The sequence below is a fragment of the Coptis chinensis genome, chromosome 8 (genome assembly GCF_015680905.1).
Source record: "Coptis chinensis isolate HL-2020 chromosome 8, ASM1568090v1, whole genome shotgun sequence".
Classification (NCBI taxonomy): Eukaryota; Viridiplantae; Streptophyta; class Magnoliopsida; order Ranunculales; family Ranunculaceae; genus Coptis; species Coptis chinensis.
In genome coordinates, this window is record NC_141463.1 from 76,550,473 (window position 1) to 76,576,916 (window position 26,444).

The following is a 26,444-nucleotide window of genomic DNA, read 5'->3' on the forward strand; positions in this document are numbered from 1 at the left end:
TACAATCACTTATAGATTATATCAGTTTCCAATTGATATTTTGTAGTAAATGTTGGTTTGCGCATTGATATAGAAACCATATATATTTTATTGATTGTTGTCATTTGGTTTTAATAATGACGATTATAGAGTGCGTTGGATGCACCGGTACGCTGGATTCAAGGCTCTTGATTCAAGACTTTGTGAGCAGTACACACGCACCTTTTGCTGATAAGAGCTAGGCTTCCAACATAACTAAATATATCGCGAAACATAAAATCATATTTTAGTTTGCATTATGTAACTGAGTTTTGTTTCGGGTCATACAACAGTAGTTGACCATAATATTTCCTAATTATAATCTCTCCTCTCTTTGTTAGACCTATTGGATGCAAGAATTTAAACGGCACACACATCTCGTTTTGTCCAACTTTAAATAGTTTTGTCTATGAATCGACAACACCATATTCTCCCATAATCCAAATATCAACCTCATTTCCCTGTAATATAAAAAACAAATAAAGTAATCCACCCAAATCTCCAAGACTCACTCTGACCTTACCCTCGATGAGACACATAATTAACATCCAAATTCGGCATTTCCATCTCATAAAAATGCTCGTCCTTGAGATCAAAATAAACAGTAACACCCTTCAATTCAGAACCTAATTTAACAAATATGTCACTCCATTAACAAGTACATAATATGTTAATTCAAAACCCAACACCAAACGTTTTTCTACGTTTCTCCATGTCCCTTCTATTCCTTTGATGTTAACATTTTTTTACGCCCAAATACAAACTTTAAAAGTGAACACGCTTACAACACAAGCTTCAGGACGGATCAATCTTATAATCTTGTACTCATTACTACTTTCACAATGACCAAATGCGAAATTAACGTCCTCAAAAGAATATAGTGTTTTTCAAATAAACTTATTTTTAATAGTAATGTAATATTTTGTAAGAGGATTTAACACATATAAGTTGAACGGATGGTTACCTAAGCAACGACTTAAACATATTAAATTATTGCAAACGCCAACAACCGTTAAAGCGGAAACCGGAATTCTCCCTCGTCTCTATCAACCTTCTCTACTACTATTCCTGGTTTCAACATCTTCAACCACCTAACCGTCTCATTTCCTTTTTATAATCTATGATGTTTTACATTTTTTATTTTTTATTTTTCTAATAACATATTTTATTAGATATCCAAAATAACTCTTACAAATGATTTAAAGATCAAGCCCGATATAATTTTGCGCCACTGAGCCATTTTGAATGATAGAGAGAGAGAGATTTGTTTCAAGTGCTATATATGAGAGAGAGAGAGTTATATTAAAATATATTGTAGTAAATTTATACTTTTTCATTTTTGAATCTAATGATGCCAAACTTGCCCTTTTACTTTTGGTGAGTTTTGAAGTTAATGTTACAAACATACTTTTGACTTTTTGACTAAAAAGTAAGTAGGTATTAACAAATATACTTCTACCTCCCCACATACAATTTAACATGCATTCAAATATTATTGAAATGATTCTTTGACTGAATTGATGTATCATTTATCTCCCTTTAAGATTTAAAATCCCTAACCTGTGGTAAATTACTGGACGTATACAATTGACTATACAATTTACACGAGTACATTTACGGATTTACCAAGGTACCATAGCAACAACATAAATTTGGGGTTTTCATATTGAATGGTCGATTAGAAGGAAGATCTTTATATTTTAAGAATGTATATCGTTTTGATCCAAAATATATATCGCTGATGCATAGTGATCCTTATAAAAAACTTGTTCAATTCACAGTAGGAAATTAATCCATTGTTTCCATATTTGTTATCATCAAATCTCTTTTGTTACTTTTCATTTTCGTTTTCTTAATTGAAATGCTAATTTATCGGGTGCGAATATTTATATGGATGACTTTCACTTTTATCTCGATCATTCTCCAATTATTCTCTTTCATGTTTTCTCTCTCATTTCCCCATTTGTTGTCTCCTTTATTAAGGTAGTTTTTATGGTAGATTTAATGTAAAATACGCTACATTAAATTCATAAAACTATATAAATAGGTCATTATGTTTTTGTATCTTAAGTGTCAGAAAATTATAGCACAATATTACAAATTAAAATAAAATAAAAATTCAAATAGTTCAAACATGGCAAAAGTTTACATTGTCCTTGTTCTCTTAATCTTGGCTTCAAGTTCCGATCTATAAGAGATTTGAGATATGGAACTAAAATACTAACTCTTTTTTAAACTCATTATGTTATTGTTATGAATAATGAGTCCAAAATCTATGTGAACAATTGCACCATATTCTCAATGATTCAACAAATTTCGTTTTGGGTGATATTATTGTCAATACTGTGAGTGAGATACTAAACGAGTATTTGATGTTGATTTTAATGGAAGTGTTAGCCTCATTTTAAATAACAGATGTGATACACCATTTTAGGGATATAAATTTATAAATAGATATTTTTTGAAGTGTGGGTTTGAGTTTATTTTTTGTACAATCTATTTTATTGGATGCGGAGTTTGGTGTTTGTAATTGTGAAGAACAAATATAACTAAAAAAAAAATGTATAATACGGCTACAAGGGTAATTGAAACAAATACCAAAGAGTGGTTGGTCATTAGAATATGATAGTTTTAACCAACGAAATCCCTCCTAAAATTTAGCAAATGTTTTTAACAGAATTTTTAAGTGTTATAAATTGAGTATAGGAGATCACTATAAGATAATAGTTTGTATATACCATGTTTATTACTGTGAGGTTGGGAGAGTAGGGTCCATGTTTTTGGTTTCGACGATTCATTCTTCGGAGGGGGTTGGGTGTTTGGAATCTCATGAATGACAATAAATGAACTTTAATACAAATTCCAATATACAATATGCACTTACGATAAAAAAAATTTAAGACAAGATTATAACGACAATATCATTAGATGGATTTATAGTAAATATGGACTATCTTTGATGATAATAAACAACTAGTTGCTAAAAGAGAATGACTCGGGGAACAAGATGTGCCAATACAAACTTCGGTATAAACAATATCAACACCATTCTCGGGGCGTACACTGTTAGAAGATTATATTTGAGTAATTTGACTGATTTAATCCCACTTAAATTTTTTGAATAGATTATAATCGGGATCTTCAAATGAATTACCAGTATTACTTATCATCATCTTTCCATAATCTCTCATATTCAAAATTTCAATAACTTTGTAAATAACACAGAGACAAACACTATACAATTCGTAGTTGCCATTACAATTGTTATGGTAAGTAACAGTAAAATACAATTAAATCATGGAAACACTAAGAGTCATCTAAAAACCTATTCAAGGAGAAATGAACTACATATGGACTCGTATCCATGGGCCAGAAAATGATCCATTATTCTCTCCTCACATTTTCAATATATACAAAGATACGTTTTAATAAGATTGTACAAGAAAAATCTTTCCTAAAAAACCCCCGTTTAAAAATGGAAAATAATTAGTTAATTACCCCTCAATTTTTGCCTTTCTGACATCAACGAGCCAATAAAACGTGACGAGAGACGAAAACATAAAAACTATAAAAACCAACAAACGTAAAAATATTACTCTCTCTCGCTCCGTTTTTTTTATTTTTCCTTCATCTCAAAATCCCGATTCCCAATTCTCGTCTCAGATCTCACACAAAGGTATAATTTATCCTTCCATTTATCATTTTAATTATCTATATGCAGATCTGCAATTGTAAGTTTCAAATAGATTTCTGATTCAGTTTAGATAAAGTTTCGATATATCAGCTCCAATTCAGTTTAAAATGAATTATTTTCATATTGGATTCATAATTCTAGTGAATTTGATGATCAGAGTATTGATTTTAGTGTGTGAAAATTTAACACACTATGTTTGATCACAGTGTGTAAAGTTACAGTCATTTTGATTAATTTTAACTATTGTAGAGTTTAAAGATTAATTTTTTATGTTGAATTTCCAGTTTGATTGCTGCAAATTTTCGTAATGTTTGTTGTGAGTGCCTCAATTGGTGGGAAATTGGGAGTAAAATAAGACTTAAAAGCGGTTTTTGGTGTTGAGGTTTTGTGATGATGTATAGGATTTGTTTATAGAGGACGAAAACTAGAGTAGCGTGTTTATTGACAATCTTAAAAGAAAGGGCCAATGTTTTGAAGGGTTTGCAACATTTTTCATTTTGAAATTACTACAGTTCTATATGGCAGTGTTCTGGAACAATGAAGTTACTATGAAATGTCGCATGGCCTTTATTTTGTTTGAAGTTATTTTTTTGCACACATTAGTGTTCACTGACTTCACTCTATATGTTTTCACCCTGTTTTTTTTTAACGTTTATTGTGAACGATTGCAAACTCGTTTTTTTTCCGGTTTATGACTATATGTTTAGCGAAAGTAAGGATTTAGTGTTCGTTTGGATCGTTTCCTGTTTCTTTATTCAAACTTCAAAATTTTCATTTACAGCATTTGTTATTACCCTTTTGATTTTGCAGATTAAGTGAAGTCGTGCTGTAACATAAAAATTCACGAGTTGTTTTTTTCTTTCTGGGTCTTCCATGGAACCCCCTATACAACCTGGAGCACCAAGACCGGGTTATTCAAACCCCAATTACAATCCTAATTATCAAAGGCCTCCCAATACTCTTGCTGATAACATGCAGAACTTACACATCAATCGTCCTCCTGGACCCCCATCCTTGGCACCTGGTTCATTGGTTTCCAGGCCTCCTCCATTTGCACCTCCACCATTCATGTCCTCTGCCCCCTCAGCAAACCCTTTGGCTCCAACTTCAGTTCCCCCTCCAGCCCCACCGTCAGTGTCATATCCTGGTTCTTCATCAATTTCTCCCCCGGGTCCACCACCCTCTGGCTTTTCAAATACTCCCCCACCATCATTTGCCCCTCCGCAATTTATCCAGCAACCTAATATGGTATCTGGAAGGCCGTCAGGACCTCCATTTTCTCAACCTCCACCAGTTGGCGCAAGACCATTTCCAGGCGCGTTTTCTTCTCCTCCTTTGACATCGGGGCCCACATCCCCACCATCAAGTGCACAGGGTCCTCTGGCAAATGGACCACCTTCTCTCGCTCGTGGAAACATGCCAGGCGCTCCCCCCTTCTCCATCAGCAATAATCAGCAACCACCTGTTGGACCTCCTGGGCTAGGACCTCGGGGTCCTTATGGCCAACCGATGCGCCCTTTTCCAGGAAGTGCACAATCTGGTGCTCCATTGGGCCCTAACTCGCACCCAGGACCTCCATTTTCAGCTGCAAATCAAGCCATGCTACAATCACCAGTTCCTCCATATGGTTCTCAGATGGGACAGATGCAGCCACTGCCACAGGTAAAATGTTCTGCCCTTCTGATGTACACTTACCTGGTTTTGGTACTTGATTTGTTGACGCCCACTCGAGTACATTCATTCAAGGTCTTGGATTCGTTTCCCACCTTCATCGGGGAAATGGGGATTTTTGTTGGGAATAAAGTTATAACTATTGTTAGGAAAAAAAAAAAATTTTTTAGAGGTGCATAACAATTCCTTCCATAAGCCTTGGACACCACCATCTAACGTAAGAGAAGCTTTGACTAACAAGATAGTGGTGGGTATACTCTCTAGTATGGCAACATGGCTAGCAGATCATATACCGAGGCCTATTATATGTATCATTTGAAAGGAAAGAAACATGAGGGTGTTTGAACATCGAGAAAAGGAGTTCCTGAAAATTGTGGTCGAGTTTAAAGAAGAATTATTTGGTTGGACAATGGCTTGTCCAAGTGTGTTTTTCTCTATTTTTTTGGGGGGGGGGGGGGTGGTGGTGGTGTGTGTGTGTGCTGTTTGATACATTCAATGTAATTGGGATGCACTTATACCACAAGCTAAGTGTATTGTAATAGGAGGGTTGGGTATTGTTATAGGGGTAATAGTTCTCCACTTCTCCCAAGTAGCATCTTACTACACCGGGTGTATGAACTTACTTCCATATTGTAATATTTGTTTGGTTCTAAGTTACATTGACAATGATAGGTGTGTCGAAGTGTTTGACATGGCGAAATCAAAAACTGAGGTATATCACATCCATTATGTGTCCGACATGGAATATTTTTAAAATATGTCGTGTCCATGTAACATAGTCACTTCAGAGTTTTTTGGTAAAATAAAAGTAATTATAAAAACTAAGTTTCGTAAAGGTTGAGTGTTTTAGGTCTTGAAAGCAATCCTGAATTGCATTTACTATTATATCATGTTGAATTAGACTTATTTTCTTTGGTGATTATTTTTAGGGACCTTCACCAATTCAAGGTATGATGCCGCCACCAAATATGTATGGGATGCTGCCACCTCCGCCAGGTCAATCTATGCCTATGGTAACTTCTGGGATGGGCCACATGCCTATATCTGGAGGGCTCCAAGCTGGGCCGTCCAAAATTGATCCCAATCAAATCCCGCGGCCATTTCCTGCTCCTTCTGGCATCATATATGAAACTCGGCAGGGTGGTCAAGCCAGTATTCCACCAGTATGTTTTTTTTATTTTGCTTTAATCACTGTAACTTGAATCTGTTTGTCATTTTTAGATAGTACTCCTTTCAATGAGTTCATCTTAGTTTTCTGTTTTTTTTTATTGAGAAGGTCATTGTTATTGTTATTTTAACTTTCTGTCAAGTAAGTCTTCCTTTTTTTCCTCTTTCCCCCTTCCCAAAATATGAAAGCCTGCTGGTAGTGAGTACATTGTCAAGGACGTCGGGAACTGCAGTCCACGTTACATGCGTTGCACAGTTAATCAGGTGCTTTGAAAATTTGAAGATTGTTACTCTCCTTTGGTGATATGTATAATTATGGCATAACCATCTTTTTCTTACTTATTTATTTTGGTTTGTAAGATTCCATGCACAGGTGACCTTTTATCAACGTCTAGCATGCCGTTCGCCTTACTGGTGCAACCATTTGCCCTTCAGCATCCATCGGAGGAACCAATTCAAGTAATATTTTCTGTTTATACTTCATAAATATTTTTTTTTGTTCTGTTTTGTTCTGTTTTAACTTTTTCTTATTTGAACAGTTAAATTGAATTCAGAAAATTGGTTTTGGAGATTAGTTACTAATGTCACATGGTTTTATCTTTCTCCTTTCTTTCTTGATCTTGTTGTTAGTGAAGAGGGTAAAAACTAATGTATTTTATACAGAAAATAACTATTATCAAATTATTATTAACATAATTAGAGCAGTCAAATAGTGTTTATAGGTCTTTTGATGCCCTTGCTATTAACCCAAACAAATTGACATTCTTGAACTATTATAACGTGAATAAAATTATCTCTGTAGTTTGCAATTAAATATTATCTGTACCATCGACCAATTCTAATATTATTGTTTGCCATATTAACCATTTCTCTTCTTCCTATGTAACCACATTATTTGATTTTGCTTCTGAAAGGTCGTTGATTTTGGAGAAGGTGGCCCTGTTCGCTGCTCTCGTTGTAAAGGCTACATAAATCCATTCATGAAATTCGTAGACCAAGGAAGGCGTTTTGTGTGTAATTTATGTGGTAGGTGTTAGTATAGTTGCTCTCTCTGTCTTACTTTTTAAAAGTTGAACTGCTGAAGTTCAACCATGTTGGTAGTTGCTGTAAGTTTAAAGCTTTCGTCACCCAACAAATTCTCTTCCATGATATTGTTCTTGTGTGCGAGCACTGTTTGGTTATTTTGAAGGTATCCTAGCCATTGGGACTTTGTCTTGAAAGTATCAAAGCATGTTTCATTCAAATGAACCAGAATCAGTCTTTGTTCAAATATTATGTGTATTGGGGTCTATGCTTAAGTCTCTCTCTCTCTCTCTCTCACACACCCACACCCACACACACCCACCCACACCCACACACAAACACACCCACACACACAAATTAATTTTGTTTGAAGACCTAAGTTACATTGACATGGATACGTGTGATACGTGTCTGCATCCGACACGGATACGAAGTGTCTGACTTGGTGAAATATCAATAATTGAGGTATATCACGTACAATGTGTGTCCGTGTGTATCCGGACACGTGGATACGTATCCGACATGAATTATTTTTGAAATATGGTGTGTTTATGTAACATAGTCGAAGACAATTACGTGATATACATTATTTTCTTATAGGTTTTGTCGACGAAACACCTCGTGAATATCACTGCAATCTTGGACCTGATGGTAGGCGTAGAGATGCTGATGAAAGGCCTGAGCTATGTAGAGGAACAGTTGAATTTCTTGCTACAAAAGAGTATATGGTAAGATATATTTTGCATGCATTTGGTTATTTGAATATATATACACACTTAGCATCTGATATAAGAGTTGCTGATAAACATGATCTATATCTCCTCTCTTTTAAACTTTCGTTATAATTTTGACACTCTTATGAATATTGTTGAAGAAAATGTTCAAGTAAAGCCCTTACATGTACATTTTCTCACCATTGAGCTGCCAAACTTGTGTGGGCCACTAACATTTAACAGTCAAGAAATCTCAGAGAGAAGAATAAGTTCATCCTTTCCCTACAAGCCTTAGAAATTGAGGAGAGAAAGTGGGTGATGAATAGGTAGCTTCTCTGCGATTAAGAATCCACCTTTGTTCCATATCTCCAAGTGGAGCTGTATGCAATTAGTTGCAGGACTTTTCCTGCTGCAAATGCTGCTGCTGCTTCTAAGAAGCAGACTTTCCATTGCATTTTTCATGTTTTCTAGTTTCCCTTGCTGTATTATTGCGGGATATCTAATCCTACATTGTTGATAGTATAGTTATATATAAACATACACGTTATCGATAAGGAACTTTTTCTGCTGCAAGTGGATGACAAATAAGTGAAATAACCTATTTATATGTGCACATTAGTGCAAAGTGTTGCAATAACTGCCAATTTGCATCTTACTACTACGAAGCATGATTCTGGGGTAGTTTTCGCAATTAGATGCGATTGGGTCTAAATACCACCAACCACACAAGATGGTCGATGGTGTATTACTTATTGAGGCCTTGGAGCTAACTTTATGTGTAATTGTACTCCTCCCCCTCTCCCCCTCTCCCCCTCTCCCCCTTTCCTCCTTCAGTCTTTTGTTTTCCTTGTTTGGTTCTGACTTTGTAATTGCGTAGCTTGTGTGTACATATAGCACTACTAACTTTTGATTCGTACTTAAATCACTTTGTAATAAATTGTCAGCTATTATGGATAAAAAATAAATAAGGTAGTTAACAAAAATGAAAAATGGTAAAACCATGCAGAACATGTGTGAACATGCACTAGTGTTCCTCAAAATATGAAGGAAAGGAGTTGTGCAAGTTAAAATAAGATACCTATGAAAAGATTCCTAGGAGAAGATGAGGGAAGTACTACCCAGTGTTGATTCTAGTTCCACGTTGAAGAAAAACAGAAGTGAAGATAAGAAAGGTTCTCAGGTTGAAAAGTTGATTCCCATAAAAATCACGACTCCTTAATAAGAAGAAACAGTCTGAAGCTATGTGAGATTTTCCTAAAATCCAAGTCATAACACACAGTGTTTCGCAAGACAGTTTTGAGATGTTTTCATGAGTATAGGGATAGAAATTTACGAGGATAATGTAATGGTAGTACCCTGAGAGTATGATACAAAAGTGTCTCCCCCAAAGGGGTGAAGGTTGTACCAAGGCCTTAGTCTAGCATCGATTAGTTTGTTTAAAACCTTTGATTCTTAAGCAATGCCTATAGTCACAAAATCCATATTTCTTAGGGAGGGTGTTAAGTGTGGACAATATTGCAGGTAGAGTGGAACTGGTCTTCACAAGATGGTAGCACTGCCGAGGGCGGCTCCACTTGAAGGTTGTGTATTTTTTATTTTCTTATTTATTTTCTTTTGGTGGTCGGGTGGGTGTGACCTGTTCCTAACTAAAGTGGTGGAGGTTTCACTAAGTGTGTAGTTCCACGATGTTTAATTTATGTCCAACACCTCGGTTCTTAAATAAAGAGATCTAAATCTACTTGACACTTTTTGGAGGAAAATTCCACCTCTTATTGGGGATTGATAACTTGATAAGTGAGCACTGTGCAATTGTCATAATTTTTAGGTGCACTTAAACCAGTAGCTTATGCTAGTGTCGCCTAGAGGGGTTTTACTTGTGTAACTATTTGGGCCTATAGTGGGGCCTATAGCCTCCACGGCTTGGCTATCTTAGAACTGGTTATGATTCGTTCAATTACCTTTGGTGGTGGTGACTATAGCCTTCGGGCTTTATTGTTAGGCTTTCGGCCAGGGGGGACAGTGACGTGGCTTCTGTGCTGGATAGAGCTGAACCGAGAATTTGTATAGGTGGTTGTTCTTTTCATGATTGGAAGGTGATGGGTCAGGTTTCACTGAACCTCAGTATGTTGAAAGGTTTATAAAAAGACATAATTATCAAGTGTTAAGGCTTTTAACAAAAGTGAAAATCCAAGAAATCAAGTAAAAGATGTGATGTTGAGCCTTATATAAAAGAGAGAGTTTCAATCTAACTATCTCAAAGGTCTTCTATATGAAAAAGTTCTCCGGTTGTTATTTGAATGTTTGATATCCCCAAGGTCTTCATTGGAGTAATTTAGGTGGTCCAGACTCGCTTCTACTTCTTGCTTGTTCCAAATTTTGTATGTCTATTTTCTCTTTGAGCTTTTGACAGTCATGATATCGCACCAATTATTCTTGTTTGTTATAAATTATGGTGTTTGTTTTCTTTTTGAACTTATGAGATATACTGAATCTATCCTTGATTTCCAGGTCCGTGATCCAATGCCTGCTGTATTCTTCTTCCTTGTTGATGTATCTATGAACGCAATACAAACCGGTGCAACTGCAGCCGCATGTAGTGCAATCAACCAAGCTATTGCAGATCTCCCTGTAAGCTTCTTATTTATTCTGTTTCAAGAAGTGTACCACATTGAAATTTCATATGATGTAAATAGTAATCTTACTGATTCTGTTGTAAACTTGGGTTTTCTGAAATTAGCATCTTATTTAAGTAAATGGACATGTTACAAGATTCATTACTGCTCAGTATTAAAACCAACAAGTCTTTTTTTTTTTTTAAAAAAAAAAATTATGTATGGGAGGAAAAGAGCCACATTGTGCATACATCTCTCTCTCTCTCTCTCTCTCTCTCTCTATATATATATATATATATATATATATATATATATATATATATATATATATATATATATATATATATATATATATATATATATATATATATATACACGTTTTCATTTAATTAAACCTCCCTGGTAGTCATTCTTAACTGGTTTCTAGCCACATTTGACACTTCATGGCATTCTTTTAAACTTACACTAGATAAAAAGTGTGAAGAGTTGTTAATCTATCATCTTCTTTTATGGAAAGGTTTGGTTGAGTAAATTGTCATCTAAAAACTGAGTTATTTGTTTTTTCCCCTTTTATTATAAATTCATGGTTTCTTTAGGTACATGCATAAGTGCACTGTCATTGTTTGAATGGACAAAAACATCACAATGTCAAATAATGGCAGCAGTTTTTTTTTTTTTTTTTTTTTTTTTTTTTTTATAAATTGCTTAAATTATCCATAGTATTGGTGAGCAAAAAACTAAGTAAAGAAATCATGAATCGTATACTACTTGTTTCATCCTTGCTAGTGTTGCCCCTTTCCTTACTTGTGCATCTGTATACATGTTTATTTCCTTGCCAATGATACTGATGTTGGTTCTATGACAGTGGTTCCTAGTGTTTTGCATTCTGTTCTGTTTCTGTTTTCAGGCTTTCTTTGGCTACTGTTATATTTCTTTTCTTGCTGCCTTGTTTCAGCCTGGGGTTTTTGGGTGTAATTGGGTACTTTGGGTTTTGGTCTTTGATCATTAGTTGTTGCCAAGGTGGCTCAAGAAACTTTAAGGCCCTAGGCAAAAAACCAAAGGAGGCCTTCTAATTAGTTATGCTTGTATAATATAGTAAAGATGTTTTAAGTCCTTTTTCTCTGTTATTCAAACCATTGTCCATAATTCTGGGTTGGACCAACAGCATATCATTCAATATTTAAGAGTAATACATTTTAACACTTCATTTAAGAGTAATACATTGGAGGACTTAACCACATTTATGAACAATTAGTGAGTAATTTGTAATTGGATAACTAAACATTGAAAACAGATTGAAATCAAGGTTTTTCTGGAATACTGGGCTTAAGTTTGAAAACAAAATAAGAATGAGTATTAGGATTTTAAGTGTGAGCCCCTCTATAGGATGAGACCCACACCAGTTGCCTCACCTGCCTATAGGGTGAGCCGGTTCTGGTTGTTTCTATTGGTCTTTCTTTTTGATCGGTAAAGTGTCAGATTTCATAGAAGTAGGTCGAGAAACATACGATTACAATGAATTGTTGTTGCTAGTGGTCTTTGGGTGTTAATGCATTGTTAACAACTATATCAATGTTCGATGTATATATTCTTTTCTTATCTAAAATGAAAATAAAGTGTTTATGCCTTAATTAAAATGTTTCCTTGATGTTGATATGTCATATGTATTTCCTAACATGTTATGGGTATTTCCTGCTATTTTAATGTTAAAACAGACCACAAGGTTTGAAGTAATTTTTTTCTTGGATGATCTTTTGTTGCAGGAAGGTCCCCGTACGATGGTTGGTATTGCAACATTTGACTCCACCATTCATTTCTATAATTTGAAGAGAGTTTTACAACAGGTAATGTCGAGTTTAAAATATCTAACTAATTTTTGCTGACGCCAATTTGATGACAAATTACTGCGTTGTGATTTAACTTTAAGTCATCAATTTAGGTATGAACATCTGTGTACATGGGGACGAATAGAGCCACATTAGAGCAACATTTTGCACACATCCAAGAAAAATATGGACTTATAAGTTGAATTAAGGGTTGATTTTTTGTGGATATGATCTCCCACCATGGAGAACGTGCCCACAAAAGCTCAGCTCATTCAAAGAAGTCTAGCCTTGTCAAAAGTTGTTATGAAATCGGAAGATTCTGGACCGTTTGATTAAAGTTCAAAATCGAACACTTTTTTTTACAATGTTAGACATCCACATATGATGATTTTTGTGAGAACGATCTTCATTGTGGGCATATCATATTAACAAAAAATCAGGCCTTAATTCATGTGTGTGTTGAAAATGTGGGCACAATGTGAGCATAATGAATGTGTCTCTATTCCTCCCATGTACCCCTTAATGCTTTAGGATCTAATGATCTGAGCCTGGGTCAATGAATGTTCCATTATCATAGTTATTCTAAATTTTTGTAATACGAAAAGGTGATTATGGTTTTGTCGACTTTGTTCGCCTTTTAAAAAAAGTCCCATGTAAACCTACCAAAAAGATCATTGGTTTAATCGATGTTAAATTTGACCACTGTCGTTGATTTTTCAGCCTTTGATGCTCATTGTTCCTGATGTTCAAGATGTGTACACTCCTCTTCAAACTGATGTTATTGTTCAACTTTCTGAGGTTAGCAGCTTAAGCATTACTATTCCCATTCTTATTTTCCAAAGGTTTACTCAGAAGATCTTCTATTTGTTCATGCTTTTTAATTTGTTTCTCATTTTTTGAGGGTTTTAGTGCCGTCAACATCTGGAGCAATTGCTTGAGAGCATTCCAACCATGTTCCAAAGCAATAAAGTTGCTGAATCGGCTTTTTGTGCGGCTGCCAAGGCATGTTTTTTTACTGTCTTCTTAGAGAGCTGATTGTTTCTGGGGCTTGTCCTTGTTTTCCTAAAATTTTCATGAATGAATAAGTGTTGGCCTCTTCTACTGTTGCGCTAGTCATCACTGCAAGTAATTACAGTTTGTAATGTTTATAATATACTTTGATCAGGCTTCGTTTTTGGCGATGAAAAGCACGGGAGGAAAACTTCTTGTATTTCAGTCAGGCAAGTTTCACTTCTTTAGTTTCTCTAGTACACCACAGTCAGTTGAGCCCCCCCCATTCCAATTTTTTGATATTTTGTTTTTAATGTTTTGCTTCATATACATTCTCGTAGATGCACATCCAGGTTGTGAATGTATTTTGTGCTACTGGAGGAAAGTTTTTTTTTCCTTACGTACTTCAAATAAACTGTTCTTGATCAGGGATGGAGCTACTATCTAAGCAATTACATATCATAACTAATGGAATGGAAAAACAATGAATATAGGACAGTTGGTACGATATAAGCAATTGACCTATGTACTTCACAGTTAAAACTGTGAGACCATATATTAGTAGTCCAAATGTTTCTGGATATACTTGGCCAGTTCATATATAGTATTTACTTCTGCATTGCTTTCTAATAGAGCTTTGTTATATCATGCTTTTATTCAATACTGTGATAGAATATTTTGTAGCGTAGTTGTTGTTGAATACTTGAATGTGAATATCTGGTCTCAGTTAGTCAATGACTAGTGAGAGCTCAGCATTCTCATCTAAGCTTTGAACTCTGGAAGGGGTAATGTGGATTATTGGTTGTTATAATGTTATTTGGTGTGAATGGATCATTTGTTTAATCCCTTTTTGGTGAGTGTGTTATCATAGGATCATTTACTTCTGAAAGAGGTTTTATGATTTTATTGATTCATATAGAAATAGTTACCCCCATAGACCTGTCACTCTAGTTAGTTTGCGTAAGCTCATGTGGGTGTTTTTGCTCCTTAATTTACAGTGGATAAGAGTAAATATAATTTTTTTTCCAATTGTCTTGTGTATTTTTACAGTGCTACCTTCAATTGGATTTGGAGCTCTTTCTGCTAGAGAAACTGAGGGGAAAACAAATGTCTCTGCTGGAGAAAAGGTGTGGATTTGTTTATTTCTTAACTGTTGGTTGCTTGTATTCCTAAACATCCAATATTTATGGCCACCCCATTATATGTTTTTTCAATATAAAGGCAGAATTCTTTAGTTAAGCATAGTGCAATCTCCATGTGTCTATATGTAACTAAGATCTCTCAACTAGGTTGGCGCCCTTTAGCCCCTTTCTTAATTTACATCTCACCTCAGAAATACAATCCTCCCTTGGCATTGCGATTTTAAATGGTGAACTTGAACTTTTCGATTTTGATTGCAAGGCAAGGCAGGTGACGCTAATTGTGTTTAATGATCTGAATGCTATGTTCTTTTTGGGTTGCTGCAAACCGCAATGGGGTTTTGCTGAACTGACAAAGATGCTTTTGCTGATAGCGGTTGAGAAATCAGCCTAGTAGTGAGGGTTTCCTTTATTGACCTCTTGTTTTGAACATGGTTTGTCGAAAGAGCTTATGTAGATTAAAAGGTTACTAGCCATCTGGCATTGAAAATAGAAATGGTCAACATCTTTAAGAATGAAATTGGTGCTGACCTCAAGATTTAAGCACCAAATTTGAAAGTTGTATGTCTTGTTTCTCTCGTTCTGTTCAGATTCTGGTTTGCCTACATTATTACTTGTGTTTCGATCGTTGACAACATCCACATTTTTTTTATCAGTAAAACTCTAAAAGTAGAGATGTATTTTATAAAATCAAAGAGAGAATAAGACAGTACCAAGTAGGATGATATATCCTACAATACCAGTGCAAAAATGGATCCCAAGCGTGAAGCCCATAGTAGAAGGATCGAGTAGACAAGACAAGATAGAGGGTAGCTTTCTCACTCATATCAGGCCATGTTTACTCGGTGGTGCCTAGTTTGCCCTTAGGGAAGTAATGTATTAATCTGCCAATCATCAAAACGCCTATAGATGCAGAAGTTCTAAGATGGTCTGCTAACAGCTTACCAAACTTGTTTGTCTGCCAAATTATGTGAAAGCTTACCCAACTTGTCCTGTTTGTTGGTGGTGCCTCGTTGGTCCTTAAGGAAATAATGCATTAATCTGCCGATCATTGAAACGCCTGTAAATGCAGGAGTTCGAAGGTTGCTTGCTAATAGCTTACGCTTACCCAACTTGTGCTGCATCTTTTGGTTTCAGGAGGTCCAGAAATTGCTCCAACCAGCAGATAAGACCCTCAAGACTATGGCTATAGAATTTGCTGAGTACCAGGTTTATTGTCATTTTCCATTCTCATAAATATGTGAATTTGTTATGAAAAGTGCTCATATGTTTTTGTAAGCTAGCAGTTTTGACGTGTACGAAAACATAGGATGGTAATTCTGTGATCTCTCAGTAACTCCAAATGGTTTACAGGTGTGTGTGGACATTTTCCTTACGACCCAGACTTATGGGGACATTGCTTCCATCTCCGTTATCCCAAGCACTACTGGCGGACAGGTACTCTTTTACTCTGCACCATTTGTTAATATTCACGAATTGAAATGAATATGCAAATATGTGTATGGTTGGAGACCTGTGGTTCAAATATGATTCTCGTTAGATGTGAGTCTACTGTAAGTCCACTTAAGGTATAAATATTCTGTTCTACACTTCTATTACATTCAGGACTTGCTCATATTTCTATTTAGGGCTCTTATTTCCTAGTAAAAATTTGAACTAATCCAACAAGGGTTCCGTGTCTAAAGTCTTTATTGTATAGACATTTCGTTAAGAAAGACATGGATATGAAGTGGATTAGGTACCATTGTCCAAGCTGGATCCTAATCCGAATGCGTTTAAGTATGTTTGGTTTGAATGTGTATCTTCTCTGGTACAAGGTGTGACTAATACAAGTCAATTTCCCTGAAGTGGGTTATAGTCTTCTTTTCACGTTAGTCTCCTTGAGTGCTTGTGTCTGAAAGTTGTTTTGAGAGTAATCACCTATTTGAAAGTGAAAAATCACTTATTTGCCGAGATGATCAGGAGGAAAACATGTTGTATCTTAACCCTCTCTCTCCTTTTTATTTACATGAGTTTAATTGGCTTTTTGTTTCTATTCCCCCTCACACACACACACACACACACACACACACAAAACCCCACTCCCCTGGTGGGTGAATAGAAAATCTGAAAATGTACCCATAAAGAAAAAGAAATAGTAGTAACCTCGGTTAGAAGAAGAAAACAGGGATAAACGTAGAGCAAGTCTATACTTTTTCTCTCTGTAATACTCATCCTTCTGAACAACAAATGTTGTAAAGGAATTTCTTGAATATTTTCTGCGCATTGTTATATCTAACTACTTTAAAGAGAAAGGCTCGGTGAACAGTGTATCTTTCCGGTTATACCCCTATATGGGTTCAATTATTACGATTAAGGTCAAAAGGGTATTATGTAATAGTATAGGTGAGGGAGGGATAAAACCGTCAATTTCTACAGTGAAATTAAGACGTTTCTCTCATTTTAGCACATTGCCATCAGTTTTTCAAAAAACTACAAGATTGCCATTGACCGAAAATTGGATTTTTGTGGTTGCCCAGCCCAAACCAGCTGACCGCACATGTGATTTAGCACCTTGCCATCAGTTTTGTAAACAACTACGATAATGCCACTGACCGAAAAAGCTGACCGCACACGTGGCGTAGACACGTGCCAGTGTACTAGTGAATGATTACCTATCATTTTCTGTGTGGCTGTGACTATACTGTCTTGTTTTAGTATTACTAGACTACTAGTAGCTAATTTTGGAATGGATATTGGGAAGGAAGGATACTTCCTCATGAACATTTTTAATACTTGCGATGTGGGTGAAGCTTCTAGTCGTTCATTTCCAGGGTTTGGTTTTCTACTACATACTACAATATTTAACACGCTTGTTTGCTTCCTTTTGAAGGTATATTACTACTACCCATTTTCAGCTCGCTCTGATTCGGCAAAGCTTCACAATGATCTTAAATGGAATGTATCAAGACCTCAAGGGTTTGAGGCAGTAATGCGCGTTAGATGCAGTCAGGTTAGTTCATCAAGTCATACTTTTCTACTGTTGTTACTGTTCTCTTTATCTTTGTGTGTGTGCGTGTGGCTTTGTGCATGTATGCGTCTAATATATGGGGAGGGATAATATGGCACGCCAAAAATGACACTATATATGTACATATAGGGACGGATATTATGATACAACAAAAACAATACACTAAACGACTCCCTTTTCTTGGGACAGACATGGAGAAGAGTTAGGGGCAGATTTTTTGTGAGGATGTTCTCCTTATTATGAAGGTCATCATCACAAAATTTCAGCTGATTTGAAGATGTTTACTCCTGTCAAAAGAATGTTACAGAAGTGAATAATTGTGAACCATTAGATAACTCCTAAACTTGAACACAATCTTTTCGTAAGGTTAGAAATGTCCAAATAGCCTAATATTTTGTGAGGATGATCTTCATGATGCGACGAACGTATCTACAAAAAATCAGCCCTAACTCATCTCCATTTGTACTAAAAAATGTGTCATTTCCAGGTGTCATTTAGTGTGGAGAGTATCCTTCCCCGACACACACTCGTGCACACACACAAAAGGCTAGTACAAGGAATTATCGAGAGGACACATACAAAGGTTGATTTTTGGTGTTGATGATCTCTCCACGTGGAGATAATGGCAGCAATATTTGCTTTCTTGGACATTTCTAATCTTGTTAAAAATTATTCTTTATTTTTGTATTTGATTCACAATCCACCTTGACACGGTTAGAAATTTCCAAATGAATTAATTTTTTTTGAAAACGATCTCTACTTGGAGAGATCATAAACACCAAAAACCAGTGTTAGATTAAACTTGTAAGTTTAGGAATGAGCCTGCTATATAAGTTTTTGTACAAAACCATCTGTATATAGATGTCGTTTCACATACACACAAGCACAAGCACAAGCACACGTAGTTTGCATCTGATGTGGTTGTTTTTCACTGTAGGGTATTCAAGTTCAAGAGTACTCTGGAAGCTTTTGCAAACGCATTCCAACCGATGTTGACCTTCCGGCGGTAACCATTCTTCTTACAGCAGTAGTCTTAGTTTTAATATTAGATGGTTACTTCGGCTCCCGTTTCCTTGATATGGACAAGGCACTGTGAATAATAGAATACAAGCATCTTAGCATTCAACAAGTTGATAGACACACAGCAACCTTTATAGTAAGAAAAATGATAAAGTGACTAGATCTCTTAAATGGATCGAGATGCTGATGAAATGCTTGGAATTTGAACTTAATAAAAGGAATGCAATGCGCACTGGAACAATTTGTAAATATGAAAAACTGACCTAACCAAGAATGAATATGCTAGAACTGAAGCTCATCATTCTTTTTGTTTTTGTAGAATGTGAGTGATGAGATATTGTTTTCTTCATTTGAATGCATGTGCTGCTTACAAATCTTTGTTGAGATTAATCCCACTTTGGGAGTCTAAAACCTAGCCAATCAATATATAAAACCTTGGCCCACTCCACTCATCACCAATTGGTTTTGAGTTGGATGCCCATCTTTAATATGGCATCGGAGCGGGCTATTTGTGTCTGGCCCAAAGGGCTTGTTAATGCTCCACATAACTCCACATTGAAAGTCCACATGTTAGGCTTGTCATGCCACGTGAGGGGTCGTGTTGAGATTAATCCCACATTGGGAGTCTAAAGCCTAGCTCCTGGGGCCACTCCACTCATCACCAATTGGTTTTGAGTCGGATGCCCATCTTTAATAATGCCAAGTACCAATACCACTGCTTAATAATTTTTCATTCTTTTGAGAAGTAGAAGAAGATACTAATATTAAGTGTATTCCAGTGGGAAAAAAAAAATGTATTCTTATTTTTGGTATGGCGTCTTATGCTGTCATCAGGAATGAGGCTATGGGAGGCACAAGGCATATGCTTGGGCCGCCTCCTTAGGAACACCTTTGACAATCACCTCCTATTATCACTGAAAGATAACGCCTCTGCCTGGGCGTGCCTTGGCGCTACCTTAGATCGCATTGGTTCCCCCTTTTACGGGGCTTCATATGGATAGTGGTCGCACATACATGATTTTGGACCATTTAATATTTTATATATGTTTTTTTGAATATAGAAAAGTTACTTTATTGATAGAACCAAAAAGATTACATCAACTCTTAACTTAAAACCCTATACTCCCTTTAAGCACACCCACTTTAATCTAAACAGAAAAAAACCACATCAGAACCCACAGAGCCAATTTTTAAGCCAGCTCCACCAGAGAGAAATCAACCCGACCTCCCTGTGTACACATCCCACCACAACTATTTAAACCTTGACTTTACAAGTATCCTTTTTATTTTTGGCATTTTGTTAGTTAATATATAGTGGTGTATATAGAACTTCTATATCTCTCGTTGTCTTTAAAGAAAGTTTTAGGTTTTGATGTCCACTTGCCTAAGAAGATTATGTCTCATAACAAGTCCTAATTTCTGCATCATATTGATGACCATGGGTTTGTGTTTTTAATGCAGATCGACTGTGACAAAAGTATAATGGTTACCTTTAAACATGATGATAAGTTGGTTGAGGAGTCCGAATGTTCTTTTCAGGTAAATTTAGTTGATATCTAATACTTTCTGTGTGTTGACAATCAGAAAAAGTGACCATCATGCATTTCTTTCCCTGTTTGAGATTTTCTCGAGTTCTTGACCGAGTCCCAGGCCACACAGAAGTCTAAAAAACTAAAAAAGGAATTGTTGGCGGTTATATACCCTCAGGACAAGATAACCCCCCCCGCTAAATAGTAGTATTAGAATTAGTATTAACTGTAATTTTTTTTTTTTTTTTTAGTTAACTGTGTGTGTGGGGGGTCACAGTATTCTGAGGGGATTGTTGATTAAATGATGGTTGCTTTGTAACCAAGTAAATGATGGTTGCTTTGTAACCAAGTAAATGATGGTTGTTCAAGAAGAAAGTCAGTACTGACATATGAACGGCTAGGAATAGAAGCTGGACTTTGACGGGGTTGGACACGAAAATTTAAACATACTTTTCTGGACCTATCGGGGTATGCCACAGATCTACTGGCTCTGCTACTATTCAGCCCATTCTACTTCATACAGTACAGATCGAGAGTGTTCGTGTTGGGCCTCACAATATTCAGGGTCTCCCTAGGTAGACCTGGTGGTGCGGAGTCAGATTTGGGACTGTTACAAACATGAAGAGTCGTCCGAATACATAGTGGGACATGGGAAGCTGACCAGCTGATTGTAGGGATTTTTTCTGTAGTGAGGGTTTTCTTTGGGTGAGGGTTGTTATTGTACCACGACGTAGATGTAATTTCTTTGCATTTGGGTGGGCTTAGGGCTGTTCAACAAAAAACCAGAACTGTGAAACCAAACCGAACCAAACCAAACCAAACCGGACAATTTTTACAGTTCCTGATAACTCCGGTTCGGTTTATGGTTCTAAAAGTTAGGAACCGGTGGGTTAGGTTCGGTCTTTGGTTTCTGGGCTTTGGTTCATAGTGAAAACCGAAGCCGAACCGTATAATAACTTTGAGTATATTAGTCTATAGTTAATATCTGTAAAGTTAAATAGTATGGATGGTTATATTAAGCTCAATGAATATTATCTTATCAATTGGGACATATTAAGATATTTAATGGATTATACACAGATCTCTTTATGTGGAACTGTGAATTTGTGTAATCAAATCCGTTATTAGTGTTTGCTTCAATTTTAAATTAGTCCATGGGTTTCAATATGTTGTGTTTGGTTTCAAATTGGCCTAAAATATTTAATATTTTGGATATGGAACTTGACGGCAAGTCCAATGGCTGACCCGCACCAAATATTGGAACCGCAACCGAACCGTTAAGTTGGTTTGGTTTGGTTTTATATCGGGTTCTACTTAACAACGGTTCGGTTTTGGTTTTGAAAATTGGAAAACCGATAAGATGGTTTGGGTTGCAGTTTCTATAGGAACCGGACCATGAACACCCCTAGGCGGGCTGGTGTCTATGGAAAATTAGCAACTTGCTGATCATCCTTATGAATTGTTCTTGATGTAATTTCTTAATTAAATAAAAAAGGAAAAGAAACAGCTTCCGAATCCACGAGATATGTCAATATGAATATATGATACTAGGGAAGGAAGAATCTCCATGGTACTGCCCGAACGGAATAGCTTGTATTAGACTATTAACCTATTATGTATTGAGTATGTATAATCGCCATTAAGCCAGTTGCTTACTGGTCAAGACATAGGAAGTTGGGCCCAATGGAATTTAAGAGATTTAGGGAATAAAGTTCTAACTATCAAAATAAAAATAAAAAATGCATGTCTAGAGGGAAGAGAATTGAACAACTAATTATATAAATTATTCTTGTGATGTGAATGCAGAATGGTGTATAGCACACCTCCATTAGGGAAAAAACTAGATTTTTATTGTGGAAGAAGCTGCTAAAGGAAAAATCTATTAGAGAATTTACTCAATACAGGTTGGGTTCTGCCTAACACCTAAGAGGTTAAGAAAAATAAAGGGTAAAATTTTCACATCCGTCTCAAATGTCTAGATACTAAGATAAACTGGTCGTACAATTGTCTAGCGTTTGAGGTCTAAATAGTGAAAGCATAAATAGCAAAATAAATATGGAGTTCTACATTGAACATGATTTAATGAAGGAAATTAAACCACTAATCGTGGACAGCCATGTGATAACATCAGTATGATGCACATGTGTCTTCATTGTTATGAAAATAATTTTTTAAAAACTGATTGTTATATCTTATTTTGCAGTGTGCTCTCCTTTATACAACAATATATGGTGAACGAAGGATCCGCGTTACTACGTTATCACTTCCATGTACTTCTGTGCTCGGTAATCTATTCCGTGCAGCTGATTTGGATGCCCAGTTTACGTATTTTATGAAGCAAGGTAATTAATACCATACCAGGTCATATCGTCAGTAATTATAGATACGAATGTTCTTTACAAGCCATTTTTTCTTTTTAAGTCTTTCATGTGCCGTCTTTCTATCCCCACTTCTCCATCCTTCAATAAGAGGTGTAGGTTTTCCTGAAAAGGCCTGGGTGCTAAGTAGAGACATAAGTAAACTAAACTCAGGTCTTGGATTGAACCTAATTTTTGTTGGGACAAACTTCTAGCACAACCTCCACACATGATTTCTTTTGGTTGTATTTTATAAAGCATAGCTGGTCTCACTTTGTCTTGTAAAAAACTTTTCTCAATTGCTCCACTACTTATGTTTTCTCATTGAGATTCTGTAGTGTTGGACCCTGATACCTCCACTCTTTTCAAGGCTTTTTGATGGTTCGCCGAGTTTGAAAATGACAAACTAAGATGGTTTCACATCTGGTCTCATTTTTGAAAAAATTGTGATAGTTTCCTTCCACTGCCATTTCTTTGTTATGTGGCTGTGCCTGTTGGTTATGACTGCCACTATTTTTTAAACTGCTTGTTTGTGTTCTTTTATTTATGTTGTTCTTGTGTTATAATTTGCATTTTGATGAATTAAGTTTTCTTACGACTTTACTCTCTTGTGCAGTGGCAAATGAGGTTCCTACAAAGCCTCTTGTTCAAGTTCGGGAGAAACTAATTAACCAATGCGTTAATATTCTCACAGCCTATCGTAAATTTTGTGCCACAGTGTCATCGTCTGGACAGCTAATACTTCCAGAGGCACTTAAACTTTTGCCTTTATATACACTTGGTATGTTTCCACGTTGATTCAGATTCAGGCAGGGAACTCTACTTTATGATTTTGAGGAAGTCTCTTTATGTGATAGGGCGACCAGTTGTATAACTTGGTGATTTGATTTATTTATTTGATTTGATTTGATTTTTTGATTGGTAAGCCTGTTTTAAATGAGATCAGTAACTCTTTGATACTGGCAGGGTTTGAGCCCTAGACCTCTGGTATCATCACCCAAAGGTTTTACCGACTTTGCTAGTCAGCACCTTTGGCGATTTGATTTATTATTTGTTATTTGGGTTTCTTTGCTATGGTAGACACGTTGACAAGTGTATCATATGAAAAGTACAAAAAGTGGTTCTTTTTGCAACTTGATAATAGTTCTTGCTCTGCTTACCTAACTTATCAAGGGCAAGGCTTCATCAAATTTATCTAAAAGCTTGAAAACATTGCATCCAGTACTCTAGTGTTTTTCAGTTAGATTTTCCTGTGGCTAGTTGGTATTGGAGGACTAGAACTTTTCATGTTGAGAGGTTGGGATTACTTGTGAGTTATAAAATGATTAGCGTGAGCTGCTATTAACCCAAGTGATGTGTCTCTAGTCTCTACTAGGTTATTTGGTCCAGTGTTCTTTTTCTCATTTTTCTGTCTTGCGTTTCAGCACTAATTAAAAGTATTGGGCTGCGATCTGATGTACGGGTTGATGATCAAGCTTATTGGATCAACCGTGTCACCTTCCTTCCTGTTCCTTCCACCGTGCCTCTTGTTTATCCAAGGATGTTGGCAATCCATAATCTTCTTTCCGAGGTTTGACTGCTAGTTTTGTTTGTAATTAATTGAACACATCCAATTATATGTTTCAATAACAAAGCTTGAGGATGAAACATGAGATTTATTTCTCTGGACTGTACAGGAGGGAGATGGGTCTCTTATTCCCCCTACTGTTCCACTTTCTAGTGAACATATAGCGGAAAATGGAATCTATTTCCTAGAAACTGGTGAGGATGGTTTAGTATATGTTGGAAAGGAAGCAGCCTCCGATGTTGTACAACAAATCTTTGGTGTTGCTGCTATTGACAAAATTCCTAACCTGGTATTACTTTGTCCTGATTAATTTTTTAACGTTTTCTTGACATGTAGAACTTTTCTATCTTATCTCAATGGTGAAAGTCGTTGTCCCATGTATCCATACCAATTACAACTCGGAATCTGATTCCATCTAGGTGCAAGTAGTTGCAGTGTCTATTTCCCTGCGAATGATCATAGTACTAGATAAGTTGTTTTCATGATCACCGACTTACTCATTGGAGATGATACTCATGATTTGATTAACGACTTTTAAATGGGATCAGTTGAATGCATCTGTCGTTCTATTCAATCATCTCTTAACTATGCTTCTAATAATGCGGTTGTGGTCAAATCTACTATGACCTTCTCAACCTTAGTTTTCCTTTGTCTTCTTGTCATGCCTTTAGAACCCTCAACCTGTACACTTTCATTTCGTTAGGGATACTGGCAGTCTATTATAGCTAAAACTGTTGGGAGTCTGGGTTGAGTGGATGCGTGTCAAACTAGCTGGCTCTGGTTATATTGGTTGCAGATCAGACAGGTTTGACATATGCTCGGCTGCCAGTGCTCATCAGGTTTCTGGGGAAAATCTTGAAAATGCATTGTCTGTGTCAATGACAAATTGATTTTGGTGATATTGCTTGTAGTTATAATTCTCTGGACAATTTTTGAAATGGATTTACTTAGCAAGGATGCAGTATTTGACTATTTGTCATGCTTATCGGCCTACCATTTGGTGTGTTCAGTTTGTGTTGCAGCAGTTCGATAATGAGCTATCCAGGAAATTGAATGATGTGGTCAATGAGATTAGGCTTCAAAGATGTTCATACCTTCGGTATGTCCGTCATTCTATCCTATATGGTTCTTATAGAAGAGATGTATATATCATAATACTGATTGCACAGTTACTAATTAAAATCTGTCTCTCTTTCTTCAGTTTGAGGTTGTGCAGGAAAGGAGATCCATCAGGTTAGTTTATTATTATAACTTCGTATCCACAAGTCCATGGGTGAACTCTTTATAAATTGGTGAAAGATAGACCATAACCTTTTTTTGTGTAAATTTTACCTTGGGTGAAATGTCAGGTGTCCACAAATGATATATCATTGATTCTTATCGTTGTTAATCTAAGGAAAGTCTTTGAATAAGTCGTCAGAATCAGTGATTCATGGTCATTATCGTGATATATCTCTATTAGGTTACCCAAAACCGATGTGTGTTGTGTCTTACCGGCAATGTTAATGGATTTTCTAAATTGATGACCTTTTATAGGACTCACTACCTGCAAAATTGTTAATGAGTTTTCTTGATGCAGAGATGTTATTCCTCTCATATATGGTTGAAGACAAGAGTCCTGGAAGCGTTTCTTATGTTGAGTTCCTTGTACATATTCACCGACAGATCCAAACCAAAATGGCTTAACACCTTGAAGACCAATCAGTGAGTTTTGTTAGCAGTCTTTTGATTGTCAAAATATGGTCCACAAAGGGGAAAGATGACAGTGAAACAAATGTTCGTGAAATTGTTCTACCTGGGCCATTGTGCATGTTGAGACAGATTTGGTTTTGGAAGCAGTTATACCCGAGGATTGTAATCTGTCGTCATTAAATCAAGAGTACGAAAAACAGTATATATCACCAACGTTTCAGGGATATATTTTGAGATTTGGTTGATGAAGCCAAATCACTTGGTGTAGGCTGTGTCGCCTTGCCTCATGAAGCAATATATATCACTACTATATTGGCAAATCTTTATGATATTTTGATCTGTCATTCTGATATAAAGTAGTTGCGGCCAACATTCTTCTATCTAAGTAAATAATATTAGGTGTGGTTTTTGGTTCA

General features: G+C 36.2%; 1 protein-coding gene across 1 annotated transcript; it reads left to right on the top strand.

The window, feature by feature from the left end:
- The first annotated feature begins 3,449 nt into the window (after positions 1–3,449).
- LOC147483128 (protein transport protein SEC24 C-like) lies at positions 3,450–26,444 on the top strand. The gene is made up of 25 exons (XM_086581149.1): positions 3,450–3,694; positions 4,523–5,374; positions 6,313–6,546; positions 6,740–6,814; positions 6,911–7,009; positions 7,465–7,576; positions 8,174–8,301; positions 10,795–10,914; positions 12,662–12,742; positions 13,445–13,522; positions 13,634–13,726; positions 13,890–13,944; positions 14,765–14,841; positions 15,991–16,062; positions 16,207–16,290; positions 17,726–17,845; positions 18,801–18,869; positions 20,345–20,422; positions 22,616–22,754; positions 23,386–23,550; positions 24,194–24,339; positions 24,446–24,625; positions 25,347–25,435; positions 25,538–25,569; positions 25,916–26,444. The coding sequence occupies exons 2-25, from the start codon at positions 4,586–4,588 to the stop codon at positions 26,020–26,022; spliced, it is 3,222 nt and encodes a 1,073-aa protein (XP_086437275.1). The 5' UTR covers positions 3,450–3,694; positions 4,523–4,585; the 3' UTR covers positions 26,023–26,444.

Coding starts and splice junctions, on each gene's coding strand:
- LOC147483128 (XM_086581149.1), top strand. CDS start 4,586: ATGGAACCCCCTATACAACCTGGAGCACCAAGACCGGGTTATTCAAAC. Junction 13,523..13,633: donor TTATTGTTCAACTTTCTGAG/GTTAGCAGCTTA, acceptor TGAGGGTTTTAG/TGCCGTCAACATCTGGAGCA. Junction 24,626..25,346: donor TTGACAAAATTCCTAACCTG/GTATTACTTTGT, acceptor TGGTGTGTTCAG/TTTGTGTTGCAGCAGTTCGA.